Source organism: Ambystoma mexicanum, chromosome 10 (assembly GCF_040938575.1).
Source record: "Ambystoma mexicanum isolate Mex_15411 chromosome 10, UKY_AmexF1_1, whole genome shotgun sequence".
In the NCBI taxonomy this organism is placed as follows: Eukaryota; Metazoa; Chordata; class Amphibia; order Caudata; family Ambystomatidae; genus Ambystoma; species Ambystoma mexicanum.
In genome coordinates this window covers 728,848,365-728,869,976 of record NC_090932.1, presented here as the reverse complement: position 1 = coordinate 728,869,976, position 21,612 = coordinate 728,848,365, and the positions used below count along the sequence as shown (strand labels likewise).

Here is a 21,612-nt window from a genome sequence, read left to right as displayed (position 1 = left end):
CTATTTTGTATCCAAGACTCCATCCTTATTAAACTCCTACTGTTGAAGATCCGTATTTAGTCTTGTGTTGATCATGCAAAGATTAGAGAGGTACTAAAAGAGCTATTGTCCTATAACAACGTGTGCTTGCATGTATGGTTTCGACACAATACATCCATTGTAACCAACTTAGGTATGGAGGATTTGTGGTCTCATCTGGAGAACATTGATGGAATGTGCAAAGTCACTGTTACGTACACCTATTCTGAGTGTGAGTGGGAGAACTGTGCAGAAAGGTGTTTAACCCTAGCAATGCGATATGACTATTTCATGTATAAATATTCCTACAAGATAGTGGATTATTTAATTCTGATAGACGATCACAGAAAAAGGTCCCTGTATACAAGAATGAGACTTGGTAACGTATCCCTTGCCACTGTTAAAGCTAGGTGGTATCCAGATTCCTCTCTTATGTGCCCTTATTGTACGACCACTAGAGAGACTCTGAAACACTTCTTTTTTTAACTGCCCTTTATACAATATCACAAGGAAAAGGAATCTGAAACCTTGTATTAATAATTGGGGAGTGAGGACATTGGGCCGTACAGAGCAGCTATGCAAACAGGCGATAGCAACTGATGTAATTTTGGCTATTTCAACATATATTTAATACATGCATGGGATAAAAAGGTTGATTTTATGAGACTTGTACAATAATTCATGATATTTTTTAAATGTATTGATTATTTTTCAGTGGGAATTTATCACATTTTGCTGTAATGCTTACTTCTATGTACTGTTTGGTTTGTAACTTTTATGAAAGTAATCTCTGAATTAAAGTTGAACAACAGTGCTCTCAATGGCAGCAGACGATGCTCTGTACTTGCCAGCACTTTCACAGTTGCCAGGCATCTGCTATGTCTGGCACTAATGCTCTTGGTATGTCAGACGAGGCAGCACTGCGCTTAATAGCGTCAATGTCACAGTGGCAGAGCCAATGCCAAGAACACCATTTTGGGGATTGCCAATGGTGAGCATCAGCTACCCATGGCCCTGACCTTGTGACCTCTGGTTCAGGGATCACAGACACAGTGCCAAACCAAAAGTAAGCGTTGCTATGGTAGCAAGGTTAGGTTTTCAGTTGCAAACCCTTGGTCCCTCCCCTGGATCTTCTGCAGCTTCCAAATGGCTCCTGAAGGATTAGGGAGCGGCAACAGGATTGCTCTCCTCTTCCCATCCTCACTGCTTCAGCCGGACCTTCAGATTCATTGCAAGGGGAAAGAAGGACCAAACCCAGAAGGGAAACTGGTATGTGGATTCCTTCAAATGATACATTGCAAGAGGGAAGAAGGACCAAACCCAGAAGGGAAACTGGTATGTGGATTCCTTCAGATGATACATTGCAAGAGGGAAGAAGGACCAAGCCCAGAAGGCAAACTGTTATGTGGATTCCTTCAGATGATAAAGCTTGCTGCATGTTATTTGGGAGCTGCAAATAATGAAGGTGGTGGTGAGAGCTCAAATGCTGGTAGAAGGAGAATGGTTTGCATAGAGACAGGTAGTTGCTGGTTTGGGAGTGTGGGGCAGCTCCTGTATGTCAGGCTGTACATGACATATTACATAAAATTGGGATTGGAGGAGATTAATGGGGCATTGGAGATTGTGCTTAGTGTTGGATGGTATCACATGGGTGGAAGCATATTACATATGGTGACTCTGCCTTACATATGTGGCGTTAAACGGACATTGGATGCCTCATTAAAGTGGGTCAATGCATGCAGTAGGTAAGAATAAAACAGTCATGTTTCACACATTTTCACTTAGCTATGTGCACTGGGACCCATCCAATAAAGTCAATGCTTTTGGTATACCAGACAAAGACTCTGGAGTCTGTGGCATGTGGAATTGGCATTTGGGGTTATGCAAACACCATTCCATTGTCTGGAACTGAGAACACTTATCTCTCAGAAAACTCTTAAGACTCCCCCAATGCCGTTTCCCCTTCTGGATCTTTCTAAGACTGAAGCCAACTTGCTTTGCAGCTTGGACCCACTCACTTTGGGTGGTGGAAGCTCTTGCTGCCCTGCTCACTTCTATCATGGCTCATTGTGAAAATACATGAGGAGATGTTCAGGTTGTGACTAATTACCCAGGAGTGGAAACAAATACAGTGGGATTCCTTTGTTTCCCTGACTTAGATTTGCACCAGCCTCAATGTTTCCTGACATTCACTGCTCCATTCTGGGGTCTGGTACTTCAACATTCGACAATGCTTTGAATCCATCTGATGGCTTAGACATTGTATTTGGAAGTCTGATTAGGCCGGGGCATCTCCCCGGAGGTTGTTCAAATGAATCCACAATCTTTTTGGTCAGCCACTCCGGCCCCCTACACTAGTCACAAGCCACTTTTGTTGCACAGTGTAGAAATGTACTTGTGTTCAGGAGATCTTTAACTAATTTTGGAGCTCATGCGGGACTCCTTTGCCATTACAATTACAATCTTCCCCAGCATAACCGGTAGGCAACAATCGATCCGGTATAGGATTCACGTGGCGTTTCAACTCAGATGGAGCTTTTCTTCGTCCACCTTCGAGATCCAGGTTGCTCTTTGTCATGCTCCAGAATAATCTGTTGGTCCTGCAGCATCTTCATTAATTCCGTTTTGAAGTGCTGAAGAACATGGATTGAACATGCATATACCTGCAATGAGGTTTTCCAGCCAGCAATCACTTTGGTAAGTGGATGGTTGAAATAGGTATGTTTCTGGTGTCTGACATGAATGGAGATGATTGAGGTACATTCCAGATTTCCTCCCTAAGGTCTGTTCAGCCTTTCATATCAATGAGGAGTTGGTCCATTAAATATTCTTGCCAGCTCCTCCAACTCCTCAAAGGAATATATATATATATATATATATATATATATATATATATATATATATATATATATATGAAATAGGTAGGCTTTCAGGAAAGTTAATGTCCTCTTCATGTTCTATGTATGCTATGTATGTTTGTTCAGCTAAAGGGATGAAACCACTACCATCACCCATCAGCATTTGGAATCAGGTCAGCAAATGTAACTTGCTGCAATACAGTAAAGTAATGACACTTCATTCAGTAGGAACTGTGGAGATTAAGGGGGACTAAAAGTGACACAGATTACCATGTGTAATCCCTATTACTTGTTTTTTATTACAGTTGTGCTGTCCTACTTCTCTACTTCACGTTTATGCCTGAGGTTACTTTTGGTCTTATCTTTATTCCCAGTTATTTCAATGTTGATTTCATTATGATTTTCAATTGTTCCATTCCTTACACTCAATCCACAAGAAGAAATATATTGTCACGCTCATTTTTTATATCAAGTGACCATGATGGAGTGGAAATGAAAAATAATGTAGGAACAGTGTTATAGATCCACTTTGTTTTCAACTGCATTTCTTTTCCAAAGTAAGGTTTGATAGTGTTCACCGGCAGGCACATATCAATAAGTAGCGGTTGGTCGTGGAGTAGACCACTTTCAGGATGAACTTGGTTACATGGTCTGAGGTCTCTGATGTCATGCAGATTGCAGCTTTTTTTAAGTCTCACTGAATTTAAACAGCATTCAGTTTCATTTACCTTCTGTAAAGGTCAATCATTTATTGGCACAGATCTTCATCACGTTTGCATTGTTTCCAATCATCTGTCTCTCATATAGCTATGACAGAGTCCAATTATGCATTTCCTTCTTTTTAAATAAATATGAAAAAAGTATGGAGAGCTACTATCATCCTTCATTCACCAAAGATCAATTGCAAATACTTTGAACAGATCTCACTTTATTCTCCACAGATGTTCTGCTTCATAGCAAAGGACAGCCAGTCCCTCTCCTTGCTTTTGTATTCACACCTCATTAGACTGGCTGGGTTGCTGATTGAAGCTAAGGCACTGTATTCTTAGAATTAACCGTTCATAGGAAGATTCCTCATGAATTTGCCTGAGGGTAATGGCAGGTGCTTAGAGTTCCAGAGGGCTTCTGCTCCAGCTTTCATCATGGAAAGAAGCAAAGATCACCAAACTTAACATTGCTAATGAGAGTGATAAGGCCTTACTAGTCATAGGATCTCTACCTTCAGTTTTGATATGAGCAATTAAAACAGTCTTCTGAAAAGACATATAAGTGACTGGTTTAACTAATAATATTCTTATCTAGCTCTCATTTTGGAAAATAACTCACGGAGACCATGACATCTCTTAACAACAAAACTTAAACACATTTGTAGCATTCTTTTGAATCTCCACCTATAACCACTTTTCTTTAGCATCACTCATTATCATCATACCAACCACAATGAGGAACACAATACCACTCTTAGAATGATAATTAATGTATAGCCATGACTCATAATTACGAGTCAGAACACAAAAGGTTTTTGGCTGAACTCACAGCAACCTGATTGTCTGGGTATTTGGAACCCAACAAACCTCCCACACATTTCAGAAACACAATTTCTGTTAAGAAGCAATTGAATAAGTTGATGCCTCTCCTGTCTGCTAAGGTTTCGTTTTACTGGTCTATTAGAGGTAGAGGGGTGCCATAAATATATACCATAGCAATGTTACTCATCAAAATTGTACTCCTCTAAATGATGACAGGATCAATGTCTGGATCATGCATTCATGACTCACTATATTTTAGTCTATTTAGTCTTTTGAGGGTAATGTCTGCAATGAAAACTCGTTATTGTAATTTAACCATCCGCAATGTTATTCCTGTACGTAGCATTATATGGATGAATTGCTGCATCATTCATGCTTGACATTTAACGGGCTATATATACGATGTCAATACCTGCCTTTCATAGGTAAATGCTTGACACCAGTGAATCAATGGCTAATTACCAACCTCAATGGAACTCATGTGAACAACCTCAATGGGATACTTGTTCATTTGAACATTCTTAATGCTCAAGACTATTGGGACAAACATGGTGCTGCAGTGTGTAAGGCACTCATGGGGACAGCAGTAAAGACAGACACAAGTGATCGCAGTTCAAGGGTGTTTATTGCACAATGTTTGCATGGTGGAAAAACACATAAACTAAACCTAAATCTAAGATTGGAGCAAGCATCGAGCATCAAATGAAAATAAGGCAGGCCTAGTGGCGATGTGTCAAAATAAAAGGGCCTATACTAAAAAACCTATTGCCAAACCTTACATCTACTGCAAAAAAGGTGTGGGTGGTTTTCAAGAAAACAAAGAAGTGTTCACAAATAATATGTCAGGATGTGGTAGCTTGGGTCTCCATTCCTCACGTTTTGAGCACGGGATAAGTTGGGATCTTGGAGCACAGCACACACTTGAGCTTCCCCAGCACGAGTCGACAGTTCTGTTCCAGTTCATCAGGAGCCTCGATGGCCAAATCTTGTTTCACTTGAAAGTCTCTTGCCTTCGAGGGCCTGATCTATTCAACCAACAAAACAAAAGTTTCTTCAACAAATCAAAGTTTGTTTCCTGCTTTCACTTAGGGTGAGGATTCTTCACCCATGGGTCCCTCTCTTCCAGGCACTGACCCCTCTTTACTCTCAGCCTCCCTCCACCGGGTTCACTATGGCTTTTCATTCCTTCACAAATCTTAATGTCTTTTTAAACAGTTCAAGTGGATATCCCTCCGCCGGGTTCAGTTTTGTCAACACACAGTGACTTGGGACATTGAGCTTGTCCCCTTCTCATCAGCATCCCTCGATCGGGTTCACTTCTGCCACTTCACATTCACAATTGTTTGTGGGATTCACTTTCCTTGCTTTCTTAGGTCAAAGGCTTTCGATTGTACAGGGATTTTGCTTGACCTCCTGTATGACCACTTTGATCTATCTTGTGGGCTCTCCTATAGCCTTCTGGTATTTGTAGTTTCACTCAGATGGAGATCGACAAGACTCTCTCGAGTTAGCACCCACGTGGTGCGTTTCCCTCTACAACTGGTCTTCCCTTAACACTTTTACAATTCTTTGAACTTGGTTCAACTTGCCACTTTGTGTCTTTCTTTCATTCACCACAGCCCGGCTCTTATCATCTCTCCCCTCGACTCACCAGCTGTGATGAACCGCTTGGTTTTCCTCGTAACTGGAGTCAAGGCCGGTACCACAGTAGTAGGAGTTTCCCTCGCTCCCGCTTATCAGCGTCGACACGCTCGTGTACCGTTGACATCTGCTGCAACACACTTGGGCTATTGTACTCAGCCTTACGATTCGCTCTGCAGATGTTTCGCGTGTCTGCATCAAAAAAAGCAAGGTCTCTACCTCCTTGTCAGCCTTTTGATATTCGCCACCTTTCTCCTCCTTTTGAACTGACGCATCTCAATAGCTGGTTTGTTGTGCGGTCTGCCTTGCTCGTACTGTGCTTTCTTGCTCCACCTCCTATCCCTGTGGGCAACGGAAAAGGCCGTCAGGTGTGTGTGATTCTGATCAATTGCCTGACCCTTGTTTTGGGACATGTCAGGTAAACGGCTCTGGTATTAGTCCATTGTGTGTCATGCGAACATTTTCGTGTTAGAAAAGGGGTGAGGGCAGGGGTTTTGAATGTCCTATGTGGTAGGATCGGAAAAGGTATTGAAAGAAGGGGGGAAACCGAGTCTCACCCGCCGGTGTCCCACTTCAACTCCTTGAGGACCCCCCATCCGGGTGATCCTCCCACCTGGTCCACCCCCAGGAACTGGATCCAATAGTGATGGCCGTGTCCTTGCTACCTGGATGACAGATCCCCGGGGACTAGCCAGGAAGACACCTTCAGGTTTCTCACAGATGTGTTGGGAGAAGCCTGGCAGTCTGAAGTGTCGAGAACCCTATTGTTCCTGGGAAGGACAGTCCTTTTCTCTGGACAAAGAGGTAGAATGTGACACTGGTATGCCTAGTCCCTAACACTGAAATGGATGAATGGCTTAACATGTGACTGACTCAGCCCCAGCCATACTGGCATTTTGAGATGCCAGGCATGAACTCATCCTATAGTAACTTTACCAACTTTGATATTACTCATGCAACCAACCTTGCCAGGCTTAATGGTGCATCAATATCACTTGGCACTAGAGACTAGAGATAAATGCTTGCCAGTCATTAACTATCTCTATTGTTACATTACCAACTTCATTGGTACTCATGTAAGTAACCCCAGAAGGATGAATGTATGCTCTGCCACAGAGTGGCATGGCTTTTTAAAAAAATTAATGCCTGACACAAAATCGCTCTACTGTCACATTATCAATCATGTTGGTATTCATGTAAGCAGAGTCAGAAAGATGAATGGTAGGAAGCATTGCTTATACTTGGCAAGTGACCAGCTCTATCCCAGCACTACTGAACCTTCTGAGGTAATGCCTGCAACTAACACTTGTCCAATCATAATATTAGTGATTTCAATGATATTCAAGTAAGCAACCTCTAATGGATGAATGGCTGCATAACGCATGTTTAACATTTGACTGACTATGTCCATACCATATAAGCCTTCAGCGGTGTGTATCTGTTCTGAACTGTCCTCTTGCTAAGTAACCTATCCAGCCTTGCTCGCCCTCCCTCCTTTTCTACACTTCTTTTGGCTTATTTTGCAATAAAGCATCTATTTGAGGTAGCTTTTCATTCCAATATCTTTTCACTACAAATCTCTCCCATAAAACCTGAAAAGTTCTGAACATTCTCTGAATATCATCTTGACGGTTTGGAATGAGATTTGGGCAGATTTGCAGTGTAGGAATAAGGTTAGTGGAAACTCTAAAGCAACCTGAGCCTCACTTGGAGATTTACGAAGACTGCCAAACCACTTTTGAAAAAATTGCAAAGGCATAATAAGCAGGGGTATAGCACCATTATAATAATAATATGGAAAACAGACCAACATATGGATGAGCTTAAGTTGTTTAGACCAATAGGACTAGAAGGGACATGCAAGTCCTTCAGCCTGAAGCATTGGAACACATCAGCTAGAGGTCTCAATTTGCTTCAGATATTTGTTGTGGCTTGATCCCTCAAAAACAATACATATTTTTGACTGTGCTCATTCTCACATTACAGCAATAGTTTGCACATGATTTGATCAAATGCTCTCCTAATGCATATTATGTTGTGTAGATCATCAGTCATAACAGAATAGTGGGTGAAACTGAGCTGTGTGTTTAGCCGGTGGGAGGGGGTTTCAAGGTAGTGACGCTCACTACCTGGAGGATCCAAATTTGCAAATGTAGATTGCCCTCTTTTTCTGCTGTAATGGAATCTGCCAATGCTCATTTGGTGCAGATAAGGCGAAAACTGCCCAGTTTCATACCATCCTTTTACTGATCACATTCTAAGTGTTTGTTTTGGGCAGCACTCGCCGGATCCCAGGATAAAGATGGTTCACATTGGACCCAAGTGGCCCCAAACACCGGAGCAAGAAGCACATCACACTTCTCCAATCAATGCTACTGTTTCCTTTCCGGCTGGTGATCCTTGAGATAACGGGAGCAGTATACAGATCTAACGCCCCGTTTTGTTGGCAGTGGTAACTTTCTAGAGCTTTGTTCCTTGTGTGGATATCCTACTTGTTTGCTTTAGTGAACTTCAGGATGCAGGATGGCCTTCAAATTCCAGAATCTCTAAGAAAATAGGCAGGCCCGTTATCTCAGAAATCCCTAGAGACCATGCGCAGGACCTTAAAGACTATCCTCCTGGCTACTGGGAGTCAGTGGGGATAATACAGGCTGGCCAGCTCAAGAGTGATATCCTGTAGATATTTCTCTCTCAATTTAGCCCAAATGCTTTATTATGAATTCTCTGTAGCCAGTATATAGCGTAATAGGTTAATCCTATGTATATGGCATTAGACTGGATGAACCAGCCAGCATCATTAATGCAATCGTGTTGATTTTCCAAAGGTGGGGTGACAATCCTGGCCCAACACAGACTGTGGGTATCACATTTCAAAACTTAGGTGGTCTTTCATCTGAATGATGGGTGTATGATCCGGTAGGTTTTGAATCTTAGGTAAGGTGGTGGGAGGTAATCCCATCATCTCCAAGCCACAAAATGGTAATGATTATAGAATTTGAATACTCAGCATGTGTGATCTGTCAATTCACATCCATTTCTAGATGCCTTTAGTCAGCCATGCTATAACTGTCACGTCCGCTCCCTCTAGGGGGCGGCTCACGTGGTCTTTCTGGCACAGGTGGAGACGAGTTTCATGCATCGCCTCTACTTCCTCCAACATGGCGGTAGCAAGGAAAAGCAGCGCACCAGCTTTTCGAATCCGGGAGTGTCGGATGACTCCGCCCCCAACCTCGCAGAATGGATTTCCTTCGGCGGTGTCTTCGGTCCAGGGCGTTGCTACTGTTTTCAGAGGCCACGCACCGTAAGTTTGTTATTCTAGGCTAGCTCTCTTTACTATCCGAAGACTCCGCTTGTCTGTAATCTTTCTACCGTCTCTCCTTTTCTCAGTGTCAGACTCCTCTGTCCTTGGTCCTCCGCCCTACCAGCTCTCCACACGCATACACCGGAGGCATTTGTTCTACACTCTTCAGTACGTATAGTTCCGTACCCCCCCTAGCATACATATCCTTTAATTCGTTCCATCACTAACCTTTCTCCATCCTTCAGTCTCTTCAGCATGGACAGGGAGTTACTTTTTCCAACGCGCTGAACAGATTACAACTTCCGTGCAAGCCGTCCTACATCTCCTCAACAGACATTCAGAATTAAAGGTATATCGCTCACTAGAGTTCTACTTCCGCAATCTCTCCCTTCTCTAATCACCACCTGGTTTCTCTCATCAGGATAATTCGCGATAGCAAGTCCAACTCCCGAAGTCACTCCTGGGGAATCAAGACTCGCCCATCGCTTCTTCCGAGTTCCTGGCACGGCAGGGTTTTCTCCCCCACAAGGGTTTCCCTGACTTCCCCTCCTCGACCTGGGTTTCTCCGGCGCGGGGAGAGGAGGTTAGGTGAGCTTTCCATTCTGCTCTACGAATTCCTACTGGACCAGGTTAGTGTTGTCTTGTTGTTTATCTGAGATCTGCAGTAAGGACTGTGATCACCGTTCCTTTGGAATTGTAAAGAACATAGATTGTTACAATAACTCTACCATAGGCATGCATCTGATAATCATGGAAAATGTACTTTGAACACCAGAGTCAGGGGCCTCATGTAAATATTACACTAGAGTGGTGATATATTTCAAAGGCTGGGATGGAGTAGCGTCTGTAGAGTTCTGTATTTCAGGAAAGACTCAATATGTGAGTCACCTGTCTATCCAATTGCCAAGACTCTTACTCAACAGTTCAAGGTCCAACATAAAAAGAAAGCCAATAGGCCCTGGCCCTTTGTTCTTGATCCCATAATGTCAACGTATTCCTTGATGTCTGACAGGGTTGTCGCTGTACTGTCTATAAAATGGAATCCAAGCCTCTATAAGCACATGAAAACTGGCCTGGCATAGGCAGGATTACCCTGGTAAAAGGTGCACTTTTGTAAGCCACTTATTACTATATCGGATTTAGTTTCAGGTGGACCAGAACAAAGGGTCTTATTGTAAAAATAATTCTAGCCAGTGTCTTTATTTCATAGAAAACGATATGAGTGTGATGTGAATAACTCTAGATTCCCATCCCATCGAATGATGCAACATTTTCAAGTACATATATACATATATATCAGTTGCCAGTTAAATACCTTTAGGGTTAACATCTGTGTTGTAGAGGGCACCTTCATTGTTCTTGCTGTAACTGACACCATGGGCCTGAATACTGAATGGATGACTTGCATTATTCTTGAAAGTCACCATCACTTCATCACCAACTTCTGCAGATATGATTGGTCCTAGTAAAAGCAATACAGCATTGGTTGTAATTATGTATGCATTGTCTAGGTAGAAAATCAGTCAATAAAATCCATGCACAGTACACACAACTGCGCGCACGCACACACACTTACACACACCATTTAACAGACACGTACAATAACTTTACAAATTACTTTCAGTGGAACATACTGTTAGTTGTATTCTTCTTATGCTTATGTTCCAACTTCTGTTACATATTTGGGTACATCCTGGGATGTGGACTGGGGTATTTTGTGAGATGGCAGGGGCAAGGAGGGCATAAAAGAAGTATTTATTATAGGCACAATGCCTATGCTAATCTGAAGACAGTTTTTGCCAGCCTACTTTTCAACTGGCAAAATGTGTTGAATTTTATCTGTCAACTGTCATATATTAATTGTATTTCTCAATCTTCTTTTTCAATATTGTATGTACATACAGCCATTAAATATAAGTTATGCGCTCTATAGGTTCCCATTGTCCTTTGCCATGAAGAAGGGTTAGTCATTTGCCCATAAGTTTTGACCCTGGTGAAAGAAATTGATTTCGATTTTTAAGCTCCACATTATCACATTGGAGTGGCATTCCCAATGAGAACAACATCATTACAAAGCTTTGGCCAAATACCTAGAAAATATGAAGCCAGCTGCTAATGCCAAATGTGGAGACAATCAGGCGATTCAGTGTAATAACTATTTCTTCCAATATCATCAGATCTTGGATTTCTCCTCACCGTGGAACAAAAAAATAATAAAATATGCGGGTGGTTTGTTCACTCAGAAACTTAAAACCTTATTAGTTATTTGCATTCCTCATTTATAGCTGAAGACATGAGCCATGATGGGATCATGTCATGACGGGATAATGTGGTTTGTCAGATGACCACAAGAATGAATGATGGGAAATGTAACTCATCTCGACTTTCAAGACGCCAGAAGTCAGGAAATCCTACCTATCCTGGAGTCTTCAAAAATTCCATTGCACAAGTAGGATTCAAAAAGATTCCCTAAAAAGGTTTTTCACAACTCATACCCAATGATTGTCTAATAAAACACATCACATAGACCAACATGTTTTAACAACATAATGGTGCATCATAATTAACAAAAATACACTTCACCAAAATACCAAAAGATATAATAGTGAAGACAATAAAAACACTATCTTTTGAATTTTACATACAAAAATGGCAATCTTGCCATCCTAGACATGTAACATCAATCACCTGTCCTGTTTAAATACTCAACATGTTCCTGTGATCTGTAGTTAATAATGACATTCTTAAGGGACAAAACTCACAAGCTGGTGTTTTTATACCGATAAATTTCTCAGTTAGGTGTCCCTATAAAAATCTAAAGGGGTGCATGTGCACCTTGTGCGCTCCTGTCTCTTAGAGCAAACGTGACAAGGCTGCCTGGACTTCACTGGTGTGTGTATGGACCTAAAACAAGCAATACATTGATCTAAATTAGTACCAAAAAAAAAACACCCGCTTTGTAACCTGTAGCAGAGCTCAACAAATTGTCAATTACCTTAACCAATTCTATGTCTGGAAGAGCCTCATACATAGACTTTATCCATATAGTTTAGTCCCACTTCCTTCATCAACAAACCTGTACACAAACATAAACCCCATTGGTGAAATGGTGATGTTCATTAGTTAAATATAATCCTTGAAACAGAATGAATCTAACAGAATACCGAAAGAATATGAATCGCATTTATGATTTTGTCTTGCGCTGCTCTGGGCTCTTCCTGTACCTAATAAAACATGTAGGGGTGAGTTCTAACAAATTATATAATTATATCATTTTTCAGTGTCATATGTTTGCTTGTTTCCAAGACTTACTTGTAGGGAGACATGGTGTAAATGACCGTGTATTAACTTTCACCACTGCATCACGGATATACAGACAGCAAATTGTGCTGTTAAAAAACAATATGTATATATATCTCAATCAGTCTCTTGATCCGGAGTTATATAGGAACTTAAAAAGCCTAATTCCACCAATTGAGAACATGTAGACTTCTTTATTTTTTTCCTTGACAAACAGATTTAGCTCTGATGATGGACAGATGCACGTAATGCAGTGGCTTTTTATGCAATCTGCTTACATTGTTTTTATTTTTTTGCATATTAAAATCACCTTCTCAAAGAAAAATACAGTGTTAGCGTGATCAATTTGTATATGCATGACATACAACATATTTGGAACCTTTGCAAACATTGATTCATAGACATCATTTGAAGGTATATTTGACCTTATGGTTGAGTATGCAGTATCTAGGGGGTTCTCTGGTCTTTGTCTGTGCGTTTATATGGGCAACCATGTCACAGAGAACCTTCTCCAGGAGGTCCAGAGATACAGCCTTACTAAAAGCAACTGACCTCACAATCATTAACACAATTAAGAACCCAGGGACGGTAAGTGACACTGGGGAAAGTCCCAGGGTATCCTAGAAGGCTATTTGTGTAGGAAGAAGAAAGACTTGCTTAGTTTTCACCCCAGAGTATTTTCTTTGAGCTGTGCCACCTTGGTTTCATTTTGAAAAGAGAACCCAATCAGGGGAAACACTTGCCAACGACTATTTGTTAAAGTTTACTGGAAATAGTGCCCTTCTGACAAACCCATCCAATACTTAAAAATCAGTTTACTCAACTAGGAAAAGAGGCTTTGGCCTTGAGCACAAGGACAGAATGGGCCCCGGTAGAGATACCACAACCCCAGTATACATTATAATACATTTACCATCAGTGGCACCAAAAGGCTAAATTCCTCAGGGAAGTGGTTCCTAAACTAGCCTGGAGGCTGTGTTTAGTTCCTGTACTACTTCTATACATTATGTTGCCAATGTATTTCTATACAAACATTAGCCAATGCAATAGAGCTGGCTTTTGTAAAATAAACATTTTTGTTAATGTTGTTCCTTATTGTTATTACAAGCCAGATACTGACACTATTTGCTAGCTCTTGCAATCACATGCGTAGGTAATGTATTTGTCATACATTCCAAGTTATGCTAAGGGCTGACAAGATAGGGGATTGATGGCAATCATGTGCTGGGTATTGTCATCACGTGACCGAGTGGTTGCATCAGTAACAGTGCCCATTCGTTAATAATTGTCATAATAGCTCAATGCACTTCCATCATTTCCATGGCGCTGTGATGAAATGCTCAGATAGTGTTATCATAAGGCATGAATTCACATTATATACCAGGTATTACCTGGTAAAGCCTCTTTTTTCCAGGCTTCTTTCAGAACATGCTCCATTTCCAATGTTAGCACTTTCTTGGGGTTCAGTGTCAGGCTGCTAATCTGCTTTACTCGCGGGGGAAATAGGTACTATTTTTTGTTTATGAGCTCTTCTTGATGTTCTCATTAGAGAAACAGAGAATGGCGTGCATTCCTTTCACAAATACAGTGTCTTCCCAATTCTGAAAACCCATTGACAATCAAAGATAAAATGATCTTCAATCACAACAAACCTACTTAATATCAGAGGAGATTGAGATCATTGTTGATACCCGTAAAAATGAATGGTGGATGTTGGAAGATAAACAATGCGTCCAACCAAAGTGTGGTGGACATACTAAAATACCAACACATGCATTAGCTGCTCCATCTCACAGTCCCAATAATCCCTAGTCTTACCAAGCATAAGCGTGTTAATCCTTCTTAGTGACTAAAACAAGTAGCATGATCCAAAACTAAAAACAGTATGTGATCATATCTCACTTTATGTGCAGAAGAAAACCTTCTTGAAATAAATCAAATTCTGTACAAATATGCATTGAATTCAAAATACACTGTGCATTCATCTTAATTTAAAGTAGCCAGGCTGGACCATAGGATGCAGGTTTGATTACTTGTGCGTGTGACACTTTATGGAACAACATAAAGTAAACAAATAAAATGGCACCATATATTGCAATTCTTTACCTAAAATCCCCAGATGCATTTGTTCAGGACTTCTTTCCTTCTGCGTTGTGAAGGTAGCATCTGTGTACTCGATGTAAGCAGCCTTTTTGTATGAACCCCCAATTCTCTTTTCATTTTTTTCAAAAAACACAACCGATTCACTGTGGATAATAATTTTCGAAATTATTCAAATTATAAAATGATACTGAACATGAAGAGGTACATGCACAAACGTTTTTGCTTAAAACACACAAGTTCCTATGACCTGAGCTATCTCTGGTTGCGTTCTCTCAGTGACGCGACTAAGCAAATTCCCAATTTGTACCTTGACTCCATATTTGAAATGAGATTATTTCTGGAGGGCAGTCCCTTCTTTGTAGTAAAGCAATCATCATTTCCGATCTTGCAATTTTACGTACCATTAAAAGACATGCTACCTGTGAAGTAATTCCAAAATACATTTTGAAGACGTACCAGAAATATCAACACAGTATCAAATGCCACTACTTGTTGCATAGCATTATCAAATAGTAATATTTAGTTTAGTAACATTTATAAGATCCAGGTCACTGTCACTTGGCTTCCAAGTGTCAACTGTGGATTTAGACTTCTTGCGGGCTGTTGTATGTAAATGTGTGCAGTAGGCTAGAAAGATAGCTCAGCAGTGGATTAAGCTAGGGCGATAGCTCAGTGAGCTAAGCGCTCGCATTTTATAATTCTGTGAAATGTGCAGTCGTAGATTGAAATCCCAATAGGGCTAGTTCAGTCCTTCATCCATCTGAGGTCAATAAAGTGAGTACCAATAAGTTGGGTTATTATAATAACGGTAATCATTAGAGTCATTAGAAGAAAGATCAATCTGGCACGTAGCACTATATAAACATTGACATTATTGTAAGCATCGATCGCAGAAACTGAAATATAGTACACCGTACAGTTCTCAATCTTCATAGTTCTGTAAGTAGTCTCTTCTTGTCCTGCGATTGGACCAAATCCGTGACAACCAGACCACAGCCCAGGAGGAACAGCCCAGAAACAGTAAAACCTCTGTAATTGGAATATAAGCATATTCTTCAAACAGCAAATCATTCTCATTGGATCTCATTAGAAGTGTGTGAAATCCAATTTTAATATGATGTTTCTTATGTAGTAGGTGGCGCATCTGCTGGGGGAGGCCGCGTCTCGCTGTGACATATGCACACAGGTATTTCTAAAATTGCACATCTGATGTCAGATGCTGCTGATCTAATTAAAAAGGAAGTACCCTTACCAGAGGGGCAATCATTGTGTAAGTCTTGTTACAGTGTTGCATTCCACTACTAAGCAGAGCACCCCGAAGGTACAGGCACTGAACACAACACTGGTACTGATTGTCGAGATTTTGTTGCCTAGAGAACAAAATAACAACTACAATATAGAAATTCAGAAAGGAAGGGGATGGATAACCAGGACGCCCCCTAAGTGGTGGTGACCAGATTGATTAGGTCATCCCGATTGTGCCTATTCCTCTATACACTCCCAGCTGAAAGTTATGGAAGACTGATTTATACATTTTCTAAAAGCCACCAAAGAGACTGATCCAGCTGCCAAACACTCCCTGCTGCTGCTTCTTTGGGGGGATGGTGTGCACAAAACATTCCTAAATGTAGCCAACAGTGGTGAAGAAGATGATCATGATAGAGCAGTAACCACACCTAAATGCATATTTCCAGGTGCCAGTCAATGCTGAAACAAGAGGTTCATCATCTGTCTGACTCTGCACCCTGTGAGGGAGTCGATCGATGGCTTTAATGCAAAATCGGATTTATGAGGTTGTTCGATTTCTTTTTTTGCAGAATTACTTTTTGCTGTTTTTTATTTACTAACTTCTGCACGTTTTTAGCTACAAGAAAATGCAGTGGCAGACCCCCCTTAAACTGCTCTTCACCTCCTTCTCCTCCCCATCTCTTTCTACATACCTTACTCAAACCCACAATCTACCTTTTGGAAGTAAAAAAAAGTTGTACAAATACAGCAAAATGTAATTCAGTGATATGGTAATTTGGCAAAAGTCAGGAATACCCAAAGCAGCATTCAAAATACTGTCTGGCCCCTGTGGAATTCCACTCTCTTGTGTCGGCCCGTGTCCTTCAAAAGGCAAACTCTTTGGGGTCTGCAGGGAAAGTGTATCACTACCCCAAAATGTGTAAGTCATCATCATCAAGAAGAAGGAACCACCTAGCAACCGAGCAACAAATGGCTACAAGCAGATACAGCAGAGGTCTCGTTATGCTCTAAAAAAGTGCTAAACTAATAGTGAGGATGAAGAGGAAGAAGCTGAGGTATGCATGTTCTCCACAGCCAACACCAAATCAAGCAAATGATGCTTGCACCCAAAATGCCATGCCCATGTGGTCTAGAGGTCACTGTGTTAATATAGATGGGGGCATCAGTAAATGTAATGTCAAAAAGGCAATTACGACAGCTCAGACCTTGACCCAATCGTAAGCCAACATCTATCCTAATATACGCGTATCGCTGTCTCACTCCGATTCTGTTTCAAACATCCTTACGCACTGACATCAAACATAGTCAATGTATTGACCTCCAATATTTTTTATATACGTTTTATATTCATTTTATATATATTTTACAATAACATGTTTATATATATTTGATATCCATTTTGAAATACATTTTGATATACATTTTAATATCAATATACATTTCAATATAATTTTTTACATCGATGTAATGATCTCCAAAAAATGTTCATCGATCCCCAAAATCTTTGATATCATTTATATATACATTTTATATAAATCTTATATTAGTTGGATATACATTCTATATATATTATAGATGACGTCCTGACACTTCAGAAGTTTGACGGCATTTAAAAATAACCCTGGACAGTTCAGTTTGCTGCATCACCTACTAATATCAAACTTTGATATCAATTTTACATAGAGTATAAATAAAGTGCTTGCATGGCACCCTCCGACCTTTGATGGTGGCCAAAAATAACCCTGTGCCAATTTGCTTCAAAGTGTGTCTACAGGTGCCTACACAAAAGCCCCAAACCGTCAGCTTTGGCAAAGCATGGTATTGAAGGAGCGGGCTGTTGTAGAGGCACCAGCCTGTTTTCTGATAGCTTGCTGATTCTACACCAGCGCTCCCCAGCCTTCAGAAGCCCCACTCTATTTTCTTGTGGCCAGCACATCTCAAGGCCCACGGCACTGCAGCAGACAAATACCAGTGACTGAGCGCAGCTGTTGGGGGCGTGAAGATATCAGATATACAGTGACTCATGGTCTTTGGAATGACCAGAAACCCCAATGATTCACATGGAGATTTCTGCATTCTGCAGACCTCAGCTGAGAACACATATGGGGGCTGCTAAGAAGGGGTTTTATTTTAAGCTCCAATGAGTCAGCTTTGCATGGCAGGATTCCAAAGACCAAAAATACATGCAGGGGTTGCTTAGCTATAGTCATCAGGGGTTGGAGGGCTATTCTCAGCTTCTGAAAGAATGATGTTGGGGTTATTTGAAAGAGAAAGGAAACTTCAGGCCAGAGGGCGCAGCTAATTTTAGATTCTGCTGCAGTGACTCAGGATGCCAGCATGCATTTTTGCAGAGTACACAGGAAATCCACGATGTGTAGGATATCTGTGCTTTGCTGATAATGTACTACCAATGTGCTTCTGTGACCAGGAAGCAGCATGGGCAGGCAGGAGGGGGTGCATATATTTAACCCTTAAAAGGTGTACTTTTCACTGGGGCGTGGACATCTCCTGGGACATGTGTGGATGTTTACCTGGAGTTGGAAATTCTGACATATGGCATTGGAAAAGAAACTTGAGTCGGCGTCTCCAGCTGTGCAGTTAATTGACTGGAGCTGCTGGCAGGCCGAGCCCCAGGAGGAATCTGTTCTATCTGGAGTTAATTGGATCCCTGTCCGAGCCGCTGGCAGGACAGACAGAGGATGCCCTTTGCTGAGCGCTAATTGCAAGTGATCCCTGTCTTTACTAATTGGATCAACAGCTGACTTCAAAACCTCAGCTGGCTTAGATTAAGTTGAGTAGTTGTTTAAAATCTTTAAAATGTAGAGCTTATTGCTCTATGATAGTAACATTGCTAGTATTATGGGGAGGGGGTTGTATTTTTACAAATTGACCATTTCAAGGCACCCTATATAGATGTGTTGGACAGCATGATCCCTGTTAGTCAGACATGTAGAAAAAAGAAGATATTGGGCCTCATTACGAGGTATGGCGGTAACCAATGCCGCTATTGGCGGCATGGCTGCCGGCAAAACCGCATCCGTGTCCGTGTCCTCGGAATGAGGACTTACCGGACCATTCCGAGTTCGGAGGACACGGACACGGTTCATCCCCATTCCCATTTCAGCCCCCATTGGGCTGAATGGGAATGGGAGAGGGAGTAAACAACGGGCCATTACGAGATGGCCCGTTGTTTGCTCCCTCTTCCCCTCCCGGGACCCGGTATGCACGCCTGGTTTTCCCAGGCGTGCTTAATGTGTCCCGCGAGGGGACCTCGTAATGTGGCGGAACGGGTTGAACGGCGCCGCAGCCTTTTACGGCGCCGTTTAACCCGTTCCGCCAGGGTCGTAGTGAGGCCCATTTGCACTTAAGTTACTACGCAAATGTTCTCAGCAGCAGGAATAACAAAGAGCTGGAGTTTTCTGACAAGGAATCTCCATATCTATCTCGGTTTTACACCGCTTCTTTCAGGTCAAGGTTTAAGCATTGTGGGATCAGGGGCGGTTAATAGTTTTGGCAGGTTTGCATTCCCATGCATTCTGGGGCCTATAGTTTACCAGTCAGGGTGTGCAAATTAAAAATACAACAATATTCTTCCGGCTTAACATGTTGCTATAAGTATTTACATATTATACAGTGTCTGTGTTTTGTAACTGAACATCTTGGATGTAATTAGAGCACCTGGTGACCCTTTCCTTAAATGGAGTTGGGAGAGATGTGCATGATGTTGGTTCATCCCCAGAAGACTCTGTCTAGAGGATCTTAGTTTTTAAAGGTTTTTTAAACAACTGCCCTGAATATTGGCACAGGCTGCCCAGATGTATTTTGGTAATTGGAATTGTTCATGCATGATGTGATCTATGTTGTTATTAATGCCCATGCTAATATGCGCTGGGTGGCAAAATATTGGTGAGTGTCTCGCCATTTTATTTGTGAGGGGATAGAGCACCCTTAAGAATAAATATGTGGGTGTTTTCTTTGCACGGGTTGCTGTATGAACAGTTTTTCAGCGTTGCACTCGCTAAAGCCATTAAAAAGCTTGTGCATAGCGGGTGATATTGTTTTGGGGTTAAGAATCTGAGTATTGATTATTGAGGATTGAAGACTGCTTTAAACTGATGAATTTTGCCAATTAAATAATGCACTTGTCTGAATCCTCTTCTTCACTGCGACTGTCATCACCATATTAATTGCCCCCTCTTCCAACTGGTCTCCCATGTGGAGAAACCAATACCGAAGGGGCACTTTTTTCCTTACTATGGCCGTTCCTAGTGGCACTCAGCATTTTGCACAGACATGACAGGAGTATTTTATGAAGATGGCCATTCCAGCCTGGCTATTTTATATTTAGCTAATGGATATAATGCACTTATTATATCTCCCAGTCATTTGGACAGGCTTAAACAATATGACGAGCTGTGCATGAAAGAGATGGTGGTTATATAGTGACAGGAAAAATAGGTTGAATTTAAGTTAAGTCCAAAACGCCTGTGCCTATTCAAATTTTCAAGAGAAAGACAAAAGCAACCAGATAACGTAGAACAATAGGGAAAGGGGGTCCAGATGTGTCCTGGAAATATGTTGCATTTAACCATCAAACTTGCCAAACCTATAAATGAAGAGTTTTTAAATGAACGGGGCAAAATGAAGTTATAACTGGAACAGAAACAGGACACAGGAATGTTGGACACCTTTGTTGATAAAATGGCTAAAACCATCAGATATTATAGGTTTAATCAGGACAAAGAAAAATCAGGGCATTTCGTAGAAAGGAAGCTGATTGTGTGACAAGTTGAGTGCACATATTTCCAAAAACGTGACCGGGTGTGTAAAAGGAAGACTCAGGACAAAATGTAAGGCTGCTTAATAGCGGGTGCCACAATGTGCTAGCAGAAGTTCAGAAGGAGGGATGCAGATCCAGACCACAAAAGGGGGGCTTTTTGTTTTTTCTTTTGTTATTTGAGTTTATTCCAAACTTTTTAAAGGTAACTAAAAGATGACAAAGATCACAAAGAATAAAATACAAACTTTCCAAAACATTTTTTTTAATTCATAAGATCATGTGATATGACAGAACGACTCTAAAACAGCGACTCGAACATTAATTATTTGAAATTTCATCAATCATTTTGCTCATTTGCTCTAGATAGAAAGTGAGAGCAAATGTCAATTTTTTGTCACTGCCTTCGGCTAACAATGTCCACCAATCCTCTCCACAGAATGATGGTCTTTTAGCAATTTCCACAGCAAAATACTTTGTTCTTAGTTCTTTCAGCCCTGGGCACAACAATGTCAGGTGTTTTAGCGTTTCCTTGGCTATAATGCAAAACCTACAATTCCAGTTGAAAGATGAAATGTCAGATCTTAATTTTTTAATTTTAGTTTTTCTTTTGTGTCAAACAAATTTAATCGAAACCTCATGAAAAGACATCTGCGATATTTGCCAGGAAACTTTAGCAAGTAGTTCTGCAGCATATTGTACGATTTGGTTTCTGGGACAGCCAACTGCATACGCTTGTGTTGGGATCTTTTCTCCATAGTCTGAATACAATCTAGACACCATAGGTTCTTTTTCACTTGATTGGGGTTCCCTTGCAGCGTGCAGTTATAAACGTTC

The 21,612-nt window shown here is 41.2% G+C and overlaps 1 protein-coding gene across 1 annotated transcript in view; it reads right to left on the bottom strand.

The window, feature by feature from the left end:
* The window catches only part of CP (ceruloplasmin), a 536,222-nt gene that overhangs the window by 326,522 nt on the left and 188,088 nt on the right, over window positions 1–21,612 (bottom strand). The window contains exons 7-8 of the mRNA XM_069618363.1: window positions 14,754–14,893; window positions 10,663–10,809 (exon numbers count right to left, since the gene is read on the bottom strand). Coding sequence (XP_069474464.1) covers window positions 10,663–10,809; window positions 14,754–14,893 — 287 coding nt within the window. The remainder of the gene's footprint in view (window positions 1–10,662; window positions 10,810–14,753; window positions 14,894–21,612) is intronic.